General features: G+C 39.7%; 1 protein-coding gene across 1 annotated transcript in view; it reads right to left on the reverse strand.

The window, feature by feature from the left end:
- Positions 1–16,010, reverse strand: part of ARHGEF38 (Rho guanine nucleotide exchange factor 38) — a 123,771-nt gene that overhangs the window by 19,832 nt on the left and 87,929 nt on the right. The window contains exons 6-9 of the mRNA XM_084757391.1: positions 7,578–7,777; positions 5,401–5,534; positions 2,083–2,187; positions 592–708 (exon numbers count right to left, since the gene is read on the reverse strand). Coding sequence (XP_084613517.1) covers positions 592–708; positions 2,083–2,187; positions 5,401–5,534; positions 7,578–7,777 — 556 coding nt within the window. The remainder of the gene's footprint in view (positions 1–591; positions 709–2,082; positions 2,188–5,400; positions 5,535–7,577; positions 7,778–16,010) is intronic.

A 16,010-nucleotide genomic window follows, 5' to 3' on the forward strand; every position in this document is an offset into this window, starting at 1 on the left:
TGCCTGGCATTTACAGCTTCTTTGGCTCAATTCTCAGAACTTACAAAAACAAAAACAAAAACAAGAACAAAACCCAGAATCTATCATGGGTAGGAAGACTATCTGACTGCTGAGTGTCTTTTTTCCACGTGAAGGCTTTGCTGTCTGGTGCACATTGTGCTAAAACTCACAGACACAGAGAGTCTGTTCTCCTTCAGGAAGGGCTCAAGGCATTTCCATGGCCACCTTTAGGAAAATCACAGCTTTATAAATGAATATAGTCTTAATAACTCATACACAGACTCAAACGGAATGCTGTATTTGTATCTGGCACTGACTATCCCAGAAACAGAGTGTGAGATTATATTAAATTTCCGTCATAGTACAGCCCTAACTAATCATAGTTAATCATTTAAAAACACCTGTCTCAGAAAGCCTAATTTTGACATTAGCATTTGGTTTATATTTTACACCTAACTCCAGAGTGTATTGGGGAGAGGGGGAGCGTGAGGGAAGTTTTTCAAAAGCTGCTGTATAATTTATTTATTTTATCATACTTATTAAAAATACTTTTTAAAAAAAGCTGTATTTGTCCCTATGTGTATAACTTACAAAATCCTGACAGGGATTTGAGGTGTGACTCTGGGGTTCACCGCAGTTCTTTTCTCCCTCCTTGTATGAAATCTCACGGAGCTCAGCCACACTCTGCAGAGTGGAGGGGATGGCTTCCTGAAACACAGAGTTATCAGACGGTTAAGTCCTCAGTAACATCAGCACAATTAAGTTCCCCTGTGTGAACTTCATCACCTCAACACTGTATTTCCCTTAGAGATAGAAAACGAACTACAAAAACGCCATGGATACACTACAGTCAGGCTACTTGCAGCGATCTGTTTTCTTCTTTTCCCCCACATCCTTTCTGACAGATTCTGGTTCTCTCTGAGTAAGAGGAGCCCACTTTAATTTCCCTTAGTCACTTCAATTCTGCCAGACCCCTTATTTTAAAAAGCGTTCCCCTTTGATTTAATCAGCAGCTTTTCTTGGTGAATTTGATGTTATCTTTTTTTTGGGGGGGGGGTGCTCACATTTGTGTGGATCCAATCAGTGAAAATACCAGTGAATGTTCCCGAGAGGCACTCAGTAGTCGCTGAGCAGTGTCTGAAGTGCCAGGCCCATACTGCCATGCCCCACTTCAACTAGATTTGGGGACTTGTTTCGCACAAGGCAGGTTCGGTAACCTGATTGTGAAAAGGGGTCCTGTGTCACACAGTAAGCATGGATGGAGATGCTTGCCCCTCTGGAATATGGAACCTTGTCTCCAAAGCAGTGCCTTGGTCACGCTAATGCTCAGCTGGTAGGGTATCTATCTAACGGTGCAAGCACTTGGCTTCAAAAACAGATACCCAAGAGAAAAACTTCTGGGAAAGAAGAGTCCACTTACTACCTGATTTACATATAACTGCTTACTCTTCTTCGTGTCACAGCTGCTGTTGAGCTGCTTTCAGGGACACTGTGTCCTCTCTAAGAGCCATTACAAGAATCTCTAGGCCAGCTTTCCAACCAGTGTAATTGTGCAGCATCCCACCCAGGGTTTTTAAAAGCAGAGATTTTCAAGTGGGTCAGGACAACCTCCCAAGAGGCTAGAAATTTGCAGGGTGCTTTTGTGTCCTAGTCTAATTAGATGAGAGCATTGGCTTATTGTAGTTTATGCTGCTTTATAGTTCAATTTATTTATTTTCCTTCATTCTGGATTTTATATTTATTTTAGGTACTTCAAAGAATTGTGTTGGTAAAATCAGGCAAACAGTTTCTGCCTCACATATGATCTAGTGCTCAGGAACCCATCTTTATTATAAAGAAGACAGGATGGGGGTCCATGTGACATGCAACTGAGCAAAACCCAAACAGTATGGTGGTTTGCAGTGGGTCCAACTGGGGCAGGAAGCTGGGCAAAGACAAAGCCCTTAGATGGCTTGTCTTATCAGAATTTTTCAGCCCTCCAAGTTTGACACAGAGTATCACCATGCACATGAGGAGTCACATTTCCTCACAGCACCCATGGGGACTAGCACACGCTCTCAGAAGCATTTGCCTCTCACCCACCTCTATGTGCTGAAGGCAGGATGGAATGCTCTTCACGCAAAGTCTCACAGTCTTTTCTAGCGATCTGAAAAGCTTTTCTTCTCTGTTAAAAGCATTGTCTTTCACCTAAAACACACACAGCATTACTTAGTTTCATAACTCAAGTGAATCTAGCATTTTAAAAATGGTACAAAATAAATTTTAAAAAAATCAAAAATGGCATGACCACATTGGCCCAGCACATTATGTAAAGGTCCTTTTCAGTATGAAAATACTCTGTGATATGCTGACATTTAGAACTTTCTGGAGCTGCACATAGCACAAACTAATGTCCAGGCAATGTTACAAGTCATATCGTGAAGTTTAATTTGCTGTTTATTTTGTACCAGCTCCCTGATGCCATAGTAGCCACAGGACTGTAAAACGTTTCCCTACATCTTCTTCTGTGTACTTGTGGGTGATGCGTGATGTACCTGTGTGTTGTGTTGTGTGTATGTGTGTGTGTGTGTGTGTGTGTGTGTGTGTGTGTGTAATATTTTACCTATTTTGAATCCCTTAATTTTACTCGTATAGGAAAGCCTTAATTAAATAGGCAGCAGAATTCTATGCAAAATACACATAACACAGTACCCTTGGCCTTCTGTCTCTGCTCTAACATTGTGTGCAATGCTGACATGCTTGGACAGGCTTTTGTAAATGAAGATTTTAAGGATCCCACCCCTGGATATTTTATTCTGTGTAACTAGCTAGAACCCAGATGATTTTGGAGTAGGTGCTCAGGATTACTGTGAGAAACACTGCCCAAGCCTGCCTCCCCATAACTAATTGATTTTCATGCTATTTTGCTGGAATGTGCCATCCCTCCTCTTGCCTTGGATTCTGTTTATTTTTAGGGATTGTGCTCAAGAGTCAGCCCTTTTGTGAATGCCACTTTCATTACTATTTTTCACGTTGAAGGAAATTAATTTCTTGCTCCTATGTGCTCTTATAACTTTAGTTAATTATTTAAGCAATTTTCTCCACTGATACATCCTAAGTATTTAAGATTAAGAAGTTTGTCTTAATAATAACAATAGCTGACATTTATTAAGCATTAATTATATTCAGACACTGTGCAAAAGCCTTTCACTCACCTTATCATTTGAATTCTTACACAAATCTATGGAGCAAGCACTGTGATTAATTCCACTGTAGAGATAAAGGAATAGATGCTCTGTGGGATGCTAACAGTCCCCTGCTGCCCTTCCAATGGCAGAGCTGGCAGCACTGGGTTAAGTTGGGGATATGGCTGCCCTGCCAGGGACCACATTTCCCAGACTCCATTGCAGCTAGCCATGCCCCTGCAGCTGGATTTAGGCAAATAGAGTGTGAAGGAAGTATGTTTCATTTCTAAGTCTTAGCCTTGTGAAACTGTCTGTGGGACTTGAATGAAGTCACAATACTGACCTAGTTTCACTCAAGCAGCCGAAGACAATATGTTTAGGGAAAACACTGCACAGAATTTGGCAAGCTGGGTTCCTGGAAGATTTTATCCATCTGCTCACATCTCGGGATCATTATTAGAGATAGACTAGGTGGTTGCTTGACTGGTATCCTATATTCCATTTGCTCTGCTATGGAATGTTCTGTTTGGTATGTTATACTATGCTATGCTGGGCTGGGCTGGCCTGAGAATCTCTTTGTGACAGGTACATAGTCTTTGCCTTAAAGTAGCAAGTTAAAGAAACTTATATTTATATATGTATGGTTGGGATTAAAACCAAGCAGCCTGGATTCCGAATCCATACCTGTTCACCTCTAATTCTCAATCTCTCACACGGTGCCTGGTACACGAGAGTTCAATACGTATGTGATGGATTGAATAGAATCTTCCTCCTGGGTAATAGCTTTACACCCTAACTCTACTAATATTTCACCTGAGCTGCTGACAAGTACAAAATTGATTGATTTGAGATTTATCTCTTCGCCAGTCCAGCCTATGCAGCTGATTTTCTGATTAACAGTGAAATGCTTCATTGCTGACAGGCCATCCTCTATAAAGATTAAGAGGAAAAATCTAATTAATATCCCTTCAGGCTATTTTAGCTACAATTCACTTTTAGTTCACAGTGTTAAAAAAAAAAAGCTAATGATAAATATGGGAAAGAATAGAACGGCCCCCACAAAAAGCCTGCCCCAGATTAGAAGCTGTCGGCTCTATTCAACAGAACTGTCTTGAGTCAGAAGCAAAATGACAAAGCATGGCAGAGAATTTCTGCACTACATTTATAAATGCCTACAGGGGGCTACTGTCTCCTTAAGCTCATTTTCAATTTGATTTTATTACTGTTGTCTTTAGAGGAAATGTCCCAATTATCACATTTCATGATCAGTTACCATGCAGCACTAATGTTCGAAACTTCCCAGAGCATCCCTCCTTTTTAAGCCTCATTTTGTGGTGGACCTAGTGACTCCCTAGAAAGTTATAAAGAAGTCAATACAAGGATGGTGCTGACTATGAGTCCCACAAGTGGTAAAGTCAGCGTGGTCACAAGGGAAATGAAAAGAAAAAGATGACAACGTAGCCCTGCCCTCCCTAATTTCAAGGAGAAGCCCATTGCATCCTCAAGCCATGAACTTTCTATCTTTCACTCTCAATACACATTCCACTAATCACTTACTTCAGGCTCATTAACTTCACAACTCTTGGGATGTCTGTATAAACACAGAGTTTTAGGTTGTGCCCTTGAACTAAGTGGAACCCCAGCACCTGTCCTTTGAAAATACGTCATTTGATTCTCCTTAAGCAGATTAAAAATGTAGAAGTCTTTAAAGAATCTGTCTGTTAATTATAAGAGGTCGAGACTAAAGTGTAAGCTACATTAGACAGCTGACTAAGGACAGTCACCCAGGAATATAATGTCCATCCAGGCAATCTTGGGGGACAGACGGTGGTAAGAGCACCAAAACCATCACTGAGTTATATGTCTAAACACTATTTTGTTTTTAGATGAAATAAGGAGAACCCCAGGATAACAGGAAAACTTGAAAGCAGAAATAAAAGTGAGATGGAGAAAGAAGTGAGTGGCTTTGAAGAGGGAGACTGTGTGTGCTGAGTGTCAGGTTTCCTGTGGCTTTGCCTCCACAGGTCCTGCATACATCTCTGTCTGCCTTCCCAGTGGACACTGAGAAAGGGCTAAAACCCCCAGACCCCCAAAATGAAGATCCTGGGGGCACTACCTTGATTTTGGGTTCTAGATATATTCACAGAAAGATCAAAGCCAAGCTTCTCTGCCACCAAAAGAATGGCAGAGTTAATGCTTCCAGAGAGCATGCAGGTGGTCCAAGAAGAACAATTACCTGTGACTCTCCTCTGGTCAGGATCTTTAGATGATTTGTGACTCGTTTTGACTTCTTGCTGATTGAATGAATATTTAGTTTAGATAGTTTGTCTTTAAGTGATTCATCCTCGTCATTCTTCTTATATTTTAGAACTGAAAAGGAAGAACGCAGCGATGTATCTGATTGTGTGCAGCCAGGGTGCACACCATGCTAGAGTTTTTGAGGCCAATATTTATCTCGAGGACAGGATTTATAGGGATTCTAAGCCTCTTCTGCAGGGGTCATTACCTCATTACTCCATTGCCTAGTGTGTTGCTAGCACCCCCCCAAGCCCCCACTGACCTTTAGAAACTCAGTTCTTCAAAGACATGGCTACTCAAAGCTACTCAAGGTCAAGGTTAACTTACCTCTCTTGTAAAAGAAATCCCTAGACTAGGGAAGAGGATGGATTTTACCCTCCGTACCAGAGAGGCAAGAAAAAAAATTACTTGTACTAGAAAATAAGAAATACCCATACTATCTAGAGATTTAGGAAATAGGGAATCAGCCTAGGCTGGCTTTTCACAAGGTCTGTGGTTTGGAGCCAGGTGAGTATGTCTTAGCATTTTTACTTGCCATTAAATTAATCACCACCTCTTACCTTGTTCTAAATGTTTGATACATTCAGTGCTGGTAAGAGTGCAACCATAAGCACTGCTGATTAGGTTATCCAAGAGTCCACGGTGATGTACTTACTGTTTGCCATCTTTGAGCTTTGTCGCAATGGTGATATACTGACCATATAAGACTCAAGACTGAGCCAAGCCTAGTGGTGCACACCCTATAAGCCCAGCAGGTAGGAGGAGGATCAGACTTTCAAGGCCAGCCTGGGCTATATAGCCTGGGGCTATATAAAAAAATAAAATAAAACACCTTTCAAAAAACTTTTTTGTAATTAAACCAGTTAATACAAGCATTTTATGTCATTGATTTTTAATCTTCTTATCATATCATAGTGCATAATATAGTTTATTATCCATTACTGGATTATTATGTAAATCTTTTGAACACTTTCCCACCTTTTGTCTGAGATCAAGTATAGAAATGTTTTTGAATAGTACTGGCTATTGGCATGCATTCTCTGGCTTAAGAGATTAAGATGCCACTGCGAATTTTAATTTTCACTCCCCAAATTACTGGCACAGCTTTCTGTGAATTGTTCTTTTTTTATTGGCTTTTTATTAGAATGTTCTTATTGCTGAAATAATAATAATAATAATACATTCTAGGCAGACATCCTATGTATGCAGTCTTTTTATTTTGCCTATTGTATCTCTTACTCTATTACTTACTATTTTATTCTATTTTTTATGGTTTTAATTTGTTAGAACAAATATATTGCTTTTTACTTATTTGAGAAAACAAAACCAATCAAAGAAAATGAAGTCATTGCACTAGCTTTCCTAACCAGCTGTCACTATTCAGACGTTGAGCTGACATTTCATATTGAAAACACACACCTGCTTAATGTGGTCCTTCTTGCTGTGTGTAATTTATTATATATATATGTAATAATATAAATGTATATGTAAAAGTAAAAAAAAAAATTTAAAGAGCTTTGTGAGCACTAGTCCCACTGACAGGATGCAGGTCTACTACCCCAGGGACACATGGGGTCCATGAAATTAGTACTTAACTAGGCATTAATTGTAAGAGCTTAGCTTGAAATAGTTAAGAATCATTTGTCAATTACAGAAACAATTAAACACACCCCTCTCCTACAATCATCATTCTGTATGTCAGGATCAAATGGGTCAAATGTACCAGCTGGAGCCCATCACGTGGCCCTGGCCCTGGCCTGGCCCCTTTCTGCACTGGCCTCCCCAGGCTGCAGTTCCTGGGCCATATCTACTCCTTTCTCTACAGATACTTAGCAGCAGGAAGACAGTGCACTCACAGTATACCGCTGAGAACACAGTGGTCAGGTCTCTCCCTCCTTCCCTCCTTCTGTCCCTCCCTCTCTCCCTCTGTCCTCCCCCTGCCCCCTTCTCTCTCTCTCTCTCTCTCTCTCTCTCTCTCCCTCTCCCTCTCCCTCTCCCTCTCTCTCTCTCTCTCTCTCTCTCTCTCTCTCTCTCTCTCTCTCACACACACACACACACACACACACACACACGGAACACTCCCATCATGGTAAACAGTCACATGTTCCCACCTACCTAGGTCTTTCCTTCTTTTTAGCTCATTGATGTTAACATTGATGTCCTTCACTGCAGTGAAGGCCTCCTCCAGCGCTCGGTAGTCCGGGTGGGAGGGAGGGGTTGAGTTCCGAAGTTCACACAGCAGCAGCGGGTATTTCATCACACGCTGAATGGGTTTGATCATCAAAGAGCCCATGTCCAGCAGGTTTGGCTTGCCTCTACAACAGTAAATGATATCCATACATCCATTGACTGACTTTTTTATTTCACTTTGTGATTAAAATAAGATTGGCCCTAAAACAGTTTTTTTTTTCTTTCTTTGAATTATATAAAAATTTACAAATGAAAAGAGCTAAGACATGACAAAAGAAAGCAAGGCTGGAAGATCCTACTAACCAAACAAAAACTTAAAAGAAAACAAAGAAGTTATCCCCACCTATCCCAAAGCTCCCATGCATGCTTTGCTTACAGGGCAGTGTGTCCACCATGCTTTATACTTGAGAATGCATTTTCCCAAAGCATCCAAGAAAAGCAAAATCCTCACTCTATTTTTGTTACTACTGGTGAGCAAAATAAACTCAGTATTGAAAAATCCAAACAGGTGACCTGAAAAAAACATGGTCAAAACTAAACATTGTCCTCTGTTTTCCACCAAGCTGAATGGCTCTGCATTCAGAGATCCTACCATCGCCTCCAGAAGATTTGTAACAAATAGAACAGCCCTCAGATTAACAAATAGAACAGCCCTCAGATTCTCGTTACCTGGCACCACACACGTGATGCCTCCTCATCACTTCCTCACAGTTCCTTGCAAGAGACAGCCAGCCACTCACATCTGGCACTTCCACAGGTGCTTTGGAGACAGGGTGGGAGCACTCCCATTAGCCTGGGTTGTGCAGGAGAAAGAGTCACCAGCCCAGTCAAGCCATTATCCAAACCACTGTCCCTGAGCTTCAGCCAGCAGTGACTTCCAAAAAATTGGCTTAGGCAACTGACAAGTAATGATGACAGAAAATAATGGCCAAAAAAAAAAAAAAAAAAAAAATCCCAATAGGTATTTGTATTTAAAAAATATTTGTACTTTCTTCTATTTGTACTTAAAAATATACTAGTGGGGATATATAATAGTTATGTGATTTGAAAAATAAAGTGAATATAAAATACTTAATACTATAAAATGGTCTGAAGGCATCTTAGAAACCATTTTATTCAACTCTTCATTTGAAAATGGGAAACTAATTGCCATGTGTGCATGCACATAAACATGAATGCACACACACGAACACACACACACACATGCACACAGATCTCTATTACATCACCCTGTTTTATCTTCATCATCTTTCTTACCACTGTCTGTAATAATTTTACTTTCCAATTTATGACAAATTTCTCTGTCACCACTAAATCTCCACCGTAATTGCATTTTACTAATGCTCATATTTAGACCAAGAAATTAATGAGTTTTAAAGCTTTCTGTCATATTTAATTTTCTTTTGAAAAATTTACTCCTAAATTTTAAATTGGATAAATAAATAACAAAAGGAGGCATTTACTTATATCTTGAAATAAATTATACTAGCTTACCAGATATAAACGTTATAACAAACAGAACGGTAACATTTTGAAAGGAAAACCAGAATAAATACTATAGATTTGTAAAAAAGTAGAGTTGCTTTAATAGACTTTTACTCGTACTTGAAATCTGTTAAGAAACAGAAAGATAAAGGCAAGGAGAGGCGGTGACGGGGAGGGGCGGGGGCAGGAGACAGAAAAGGAGATCAGGGTGGGAGGAAAGAGAAACACTGTTGGTTTCTAAGAGAACTGAGTGACGTAGATGAAACAATTACACTGAAAACTCAACTAAAAGCATTTTAATGATGGGATGTCAGTAGCAGGCAACATTTTTAAAAAATATATCAAAGCGGAGATATTATCCCTTCACAATAGTTTATATTCCTGGGGAGATAATTTAACGAAACAAGAAACAAGTCAGGAACAGTATCTATGTGATTATAGTCAGAATGTCTAGTGAGTATGTTCTCTTTTTTTGTTTTTTGTTTTTGTTTGTTTGTTTTTTCGAGACAGGGTTTCTCTATGTAGCCTTGGCTGTCCTGGACTCACTTTGTAGACCAAGCTGGCCTCGAAATCACAGCGATCCGCCTGCCTCTGCCTCCCGAGTCCTGGGATTAAAGGCGTGCGCCACCACGCCCGGCGAGTATGTTCTCTAAATACATTCAAACATTAATTTATTTAATCATTCAAAGAGTAATAAAAGTACCACCCCAAAGAAACACAAACCTTTGAAAAATGTTAATAGAGCCTTTATTAGAGTCATCTCTGTGTATATGCATATACGGACATTTTTAAAACCAGAAGAAACAAACCGGCAAGCTGGCAGCAAACACCGCAGGCATTTTAACTGGCGAAGTTGTTCTGTGAGCCGCTCCTCTTCCTCCTACATCTAGATCTGTCACACACCAACCTGGGCCCGTAACTGAGGCCACGTGTTACCACTGCCCCGTTTCTACCAGGTTTCGGCATCCAATTTCTAGCACCTTTGCTTTATGCTTCAAATGATAATTAGAAATGATTGCTGTTACTTTAAAGTATCGCAAATGCAAATCTGAGAAGTGACTGACAGAATGAGAGATTTCCCAGGTGCTGCTGTCTTCAGACGTATTTTTTTTTCAGTTGTCGAAATGATGATCGATAATGTTCTGGTATCTGCCTCGGACAGACTACACTACGGAAGAGAAGATACAGGATGCGTTGTAAGATAACAGCACTCCGGGCGCCTGATGTCACGAAGCTCACTGCCATTTCTAATTAATCCCTCCTAGGGAGATTACGTTTCGATAATGGTGAGGGCAGATGAGTCCCGCGTATGCTGTCCCCACATCAGCCAATTGTCACCTGCCTGTCCCATAGTAAGGAACCGAATGTGTGACAATGCTCCACAGTGTTGTGCTGAGACTGAAAGCAGTCATTAACACATGATATGTTTCGGCGTCCTATTGTGTCATAATTCTCCTGGCAAGTGTTGAGTGCCAGATAGAGCCACAACGAACCTCATTACACATCACTATTGGGGATTAACCAGGTTACACAGACACAGTTAACTTTTTTTTTTTTTAAGCAGTCTCCATTGCTGTAAAATGGTTCTGATTAAATGTAGGAAAAATAATATTTGGGCAATGTAAAAATTATGGTGGAAAACTGAAAAAATATTTCATATGAAAGATGCCTGTATGTTTTAAGTGGAGGGAAAAGAGGAGGAAATATATAACCCGATGAATGGCTGTAGGTTTTTTTTTTTAATTTCTTCCACTTCATGTCCACAAATATTCTAAGTTTATATTTATTTTATAGTAACCGTAAAGAAAGCTTTTTAAAATTTTAATCTCCTTATGGAACTTTTAAGTCAATAATAAAGAAAACTGTAGAGGGCCGCATAAGAAATAGTATTTGCAATAAAAAAAAATGAGAACTCAATAAATAGAAAACTATTAAGGTTTAGAAGAATAAAGGAGGAGACTGAACTACAGCTCATGTAGCAGAGTTATAGAGAAGCAGGAACTACGGAAAAGCCACACTTAATCATTCCAGAAAATTTATCATTAACAGTTTCTGAGTGCCTACGGGAGTAGAGAGTGGAGGGGGCTGGAGATCAAAATAATGAGTTGAAAACGCCATTTCAGAAGCTGTCTAATTTATGGGGTGCTAAAAAACCTAAACTAGGGGAGGGCACCTGAAGAAGTTAGGACTGTTGGAAATTAAAAGAGTAAAAGCAGAAATAAAAATCTAGAAGTCAGTAAGACACCAGCACACACCTGGAGGAGGAAGGCATCATGAAGAGAGTTCAGAAAAGCCAGGCGGTGACAGCACCCACTGCCCAGAAAGACTAAACTGTCATGCTTTGCCACCCATAAAATGTCAACCACTGGGGACAGAGGAGACTCTTATGCTAATGAGAGAAACACAGACGACACCTAGGCAACACTGAAAACTAGACAGCACCAAGAGTTACCTCTAAACGCTGGCAGTGAGTTACAGTCAACCCACAGTTCTAGACTCGGCCAAAATGCTAATCGTGTGAGGATAAAATTAAGATATTAAGGTAGTAAAAGTTCTTAAATCCTACTTTCCATGCAGTCTCAAAGAACAAAGGAAATTACTCAATGGTAATTGTCAAAAAAAAAGGGGGCAGCAAGTACCAGAGAAGGCCAGAAAAATCACTAGTACAGCCACGGGGAGGTCATTTGGGTGGTTGCGCCCATGTCAACACCCCCAACTCAATTGTCAAGAACTCCGGGAGAGGCTCCTGGGGATATAAATAGTGTAGCAGACCCATGTCTATTTGTCTTGAAACACAACTTGGTTTCATAGGAAGTACGTTTGCTGTGATTCAGACAAAAACACAAACAAAAAAAAAAAACCCTGAAAAATGAAGAGAAGAGGGAAAGAAAGCAGAAAGAGAGGGTGGTTGCCACCTGCTGACTCCAAGAACAAAATTAGTAGCAGTTACTGCAAGATATAATTTCAGAATTTAGATTATGCTACATCAGATACGATGTAAGAAGGCAGCTGCTGATTATCACTATGTGAGCTGCTGTGGATCCACGTAAGGACAATGAAGAAATGGAAAGGGAAGACAGGAAGAGAGAGAGGGAGAAAGAAGGAGAGGGAGACGGAGAGAGAAAAACAGAGAGAGAATCTTGTCCGTAGAAATTTGATATATCCTAAAAAAAACCTCGAAAATCTCCACTATGATTTTAAAGATATGAAAGCTGCCATGCTAATCACCTAAAACACCTGACACGCTCCAGTGGGGAGCAGAGCATGTAAAGGGCGTAGGAGAAGGGATTACTATCCGCCATGCCACATGTTGTACAAGGACTCGCCTCTTAACATTGTGAGTAAATATCAATGGGAAAAAATAAAGCTTAAACATGAGAAAACATTCAAGTACATAGGAAAATTCTGAAAAATTAAATATACTAAACAGAAACTAATTATATCTAATATTAAAATATATTTTAAAGCTAGTACAGCCACAGGGGTATACACACACACTCACACACACACATATACACATATGGTACATATAGATAACATACAGTACTGCCATATATACACATATGGTGCAGCCATATACACATATATTTGTGTATATGTGTATATATGTGTGTATGCATACATGCATACATACACACATATATGGTATGCATACATAACACTCAGTACTACCATATAACATATATACACACACATATAGCACATATATATATATAGTGCAGCCCTATATGTGTGTGTGTGTACATACATTCATACATGCATACACATATGGACATATATGGACAGAAGAGCAACAGAAAACCAAGGAGTCTTCAAGCATGATACATAAGATGTCCACATTCAGTGGGAAGACACGTGATTCGACATCAGGCACCGTGGTGTGTGACCAGCCATGTGAAATAAAACAGCAAGATTAGACTCCTTCATCATACTTCGCTTAAAATACTTTCCATATATTTGCTTTTCAAAGATAAACCCAGAAGGAGTTTAGCTCAGTACTGAGAGCATGCGTCCAGAATGGGCTCAGTCCCCAGCAAAAAAGAAAGAAAAGAAAGAAAGAAAGCATATAAGAAAGCACTTAAAACTAAACAAGGCACACAATCTATAAAAACCTAATAAAAATAGCGTATCAATTTAAAAAGTTAGTTTGTAACACTGTGCCAATAAAAAATAAAAAATTTAAAACAGCATGTACTATGTTAATGAAAATAATTAGCTGGAAAATCTATTCTACAAAAACTGCACAGGGGTTAATATGTTTGCTAATAAAAGAGATTATAAATCCATTAGGAAAATATGAGCATTGCAATAAAGTGAATAATCATTTAAAAAGATCGTTTACCAGCAATGAATCAAAATGGTGAAATACACATGAAAAATGCAGAAATAATAAACAATATAAGTTAAACCATAGATAATCACTGCTGGCCTGCCACATTGCCATAGCATAAGAATACAGATATTAATTTTTTCTAGTGCTGACAGTAGATGTACCGATGATTCACATATGGACATAGGGAGTATAAATTCACTGAACTCTTTGAAACTTTTATGACCAGTTATCAAATGGCCTGTGACCTGGCACTTCCACCCTCAGAATTTTATATTAAAGAAATAATCACAGTATTGTAACAAATTTAATGTCTAAGAACTAACATAGAGCTTCAGCGCTCAAGTCAGTTGTCAGTATTTCCTATGCTGAATTGTAGTGCGTATGCATTAGATAGAGTATTGTGCAGTTGTCAAAACTACGGGCTTATATTCAGTGACGTGGAAAGATGCCGCTGCTGTGGTAATGGATGAGGCAGCAGGCAGATGTGCAGGCAGGAGACAATGGTTGTACTCTACTCCACAGGCTTGCTGTGCCCTAGTTTTTCCTCTCATCATTTTGCAGTGTTTCCTCAATAATTTTAAAGATATGAGAGAAAGTGACATATCATTCTTAGTGAACTGTGAAATGCAAAAGGGTGGGACTAACTGGTCAGATAGGGCGCACGCACAGGAAGGTCAAACCGAAGAAGGCAACAGAGCGCAGCCTTTGAGGAGAGAGTGGAAAGCAGACCAGGCATTTCCCTCGTCTGAGAATGTGAGCATCTGGGCAGCAGCATCTTTGAGAACTCTTCAGTGGGTGATCCTGTGACTTGGACCACTTTAATACTCTCTTTGATGTTTGTGAAAGGTGACAATTCAAGGAACACACACACATTTTAGAAGTTATAAATGTCTTTGACTTCCTATTTTTAAAACAGTTTACAGGAGAATAAACCATTTTCCCCTTGCTATAAATAAAGACAATTTGGGGGATGACATTTAAAACTCTACAGCTCTTAAATGCACTCTGCTGGACAAGCCTGCCCTTGGCTGCTAGGGAGAGCCCCTGGATTGCACAGCCTGCACCCCACCACCACCACCACACACACACACATTGCCTTTCCCATTTCCTGGAGCAGCATGCCACTTCTGACTCGAGGAAAGGGCGCCAGGGGAAAACTTAATGCTCGGCGCCATTATGGCTGTGCCTCCTTCCCTTTAGCAGGCTAATGGGTGCATAGCCAAACTGACCACTACTGCAGGTTAGCGGCGGAAGCAGGAAAGTTTTTAAAGGAGGTGTTTGCTCATCTTTTTAATCTCTCTGCCTCTCTGCTTGTCTCTCTTTGTGTGTCTGTCTTTGTCTCTCTTTCTCTGTCTGTGCCTCTGTGACTCTGTCTCTCCCTACCCCACTCTCTCTTTGCCTCTTTCTCCATCTCTTCCTCCCGTTGAAGCATACGAGGTTCATCCTCACTGAATACAAACCCATAGTTTTGACAACTGCACAATACTCTAGCTAATGCATATGTTTGATAATTCAGCACCTGAAACACTGACAACTGACTTGTGCCCTATCTGTTGAGCACTGAAACTGTATGTTAGTTCTTAGACATTAAATTTGTTACAATAATGTCATCTCTTCTTTGATATAAATTTCTGAGAGTGGAATTGCAAGTCACCTGAAAGTTAATTAAAATTATATTAGGATTTGCCATGTGTTTGGTAAAGTATATGTAGCAATGTAATACATAAGATTATCTCTGAAAAAATTGGAAATAAAGTAATATTGAAATCACATATAACAATGTGGTCTGCAATAAATGAATTTGCAATCTTAGACTTATTTATTATGACTAACACACTTGACTGCAAAAACTAAAAATTATGATTTGTTCAGAAATATTCAGTAACTTTCCCTATGCTTTTTATATTTGATTTTCATAAAAAAAAAAACAAGTGCAAGTATTGCTTCTAGATAGCCTGATTTGATCAATATGTAGCCTAGATTGCATCAAAACACTAGACTATATTTCATAAACATGCACAATCATAAAGTTTCAAGTTAGAAAGAAGTACAAGCCTGGAGAGGCTGCTCAGGGGTGAGACTGGCCCTCTGCTCACAGAGGACCCAGGTGAGGTGCAGTCCCCAGCCTTCAGGCCACGTGGTGTATAACCCCTGTAACTCCAGCACCAGGGGATCCAACATCCTCTTTTGGCCTCTATCAGCACCTCCCCACCACACACACACACACACACATATTTACAAGTAGTTAACATTTAAATTTTTCTATAGTTCTATGTATAACTTGAACTCTGAGATGATGATACCTCCACAGTGTGGTTTGAGACACGGGTCTCACTTCCTACCATATTTTTATGTTCATGGTTTTTGGCCATCCAGGAGTGTTTGTCTTTCCATGGAAATTTTATGGCTTTTACATTTTTCTTTGGAGAATTATGCTGGGATTTTGATTGGGATTGCATTGAATCTATAAGATTTTGGCAGCATAGTCATTTTTGCAAAATTAATCCAGTCTCTTTTCTCACAGTCGCACAGTTTTCATT

This window comes from Acomys minous (assembly GCF_964271855.1).
Source record: "Acomys minous genome assembly, chromosome: 14".
Lineage (NCBI taxonomy): Eukaryota > Metazoa > Chordata > Mammalia > Rodentia > Muridae > Acomys > Acomys minous.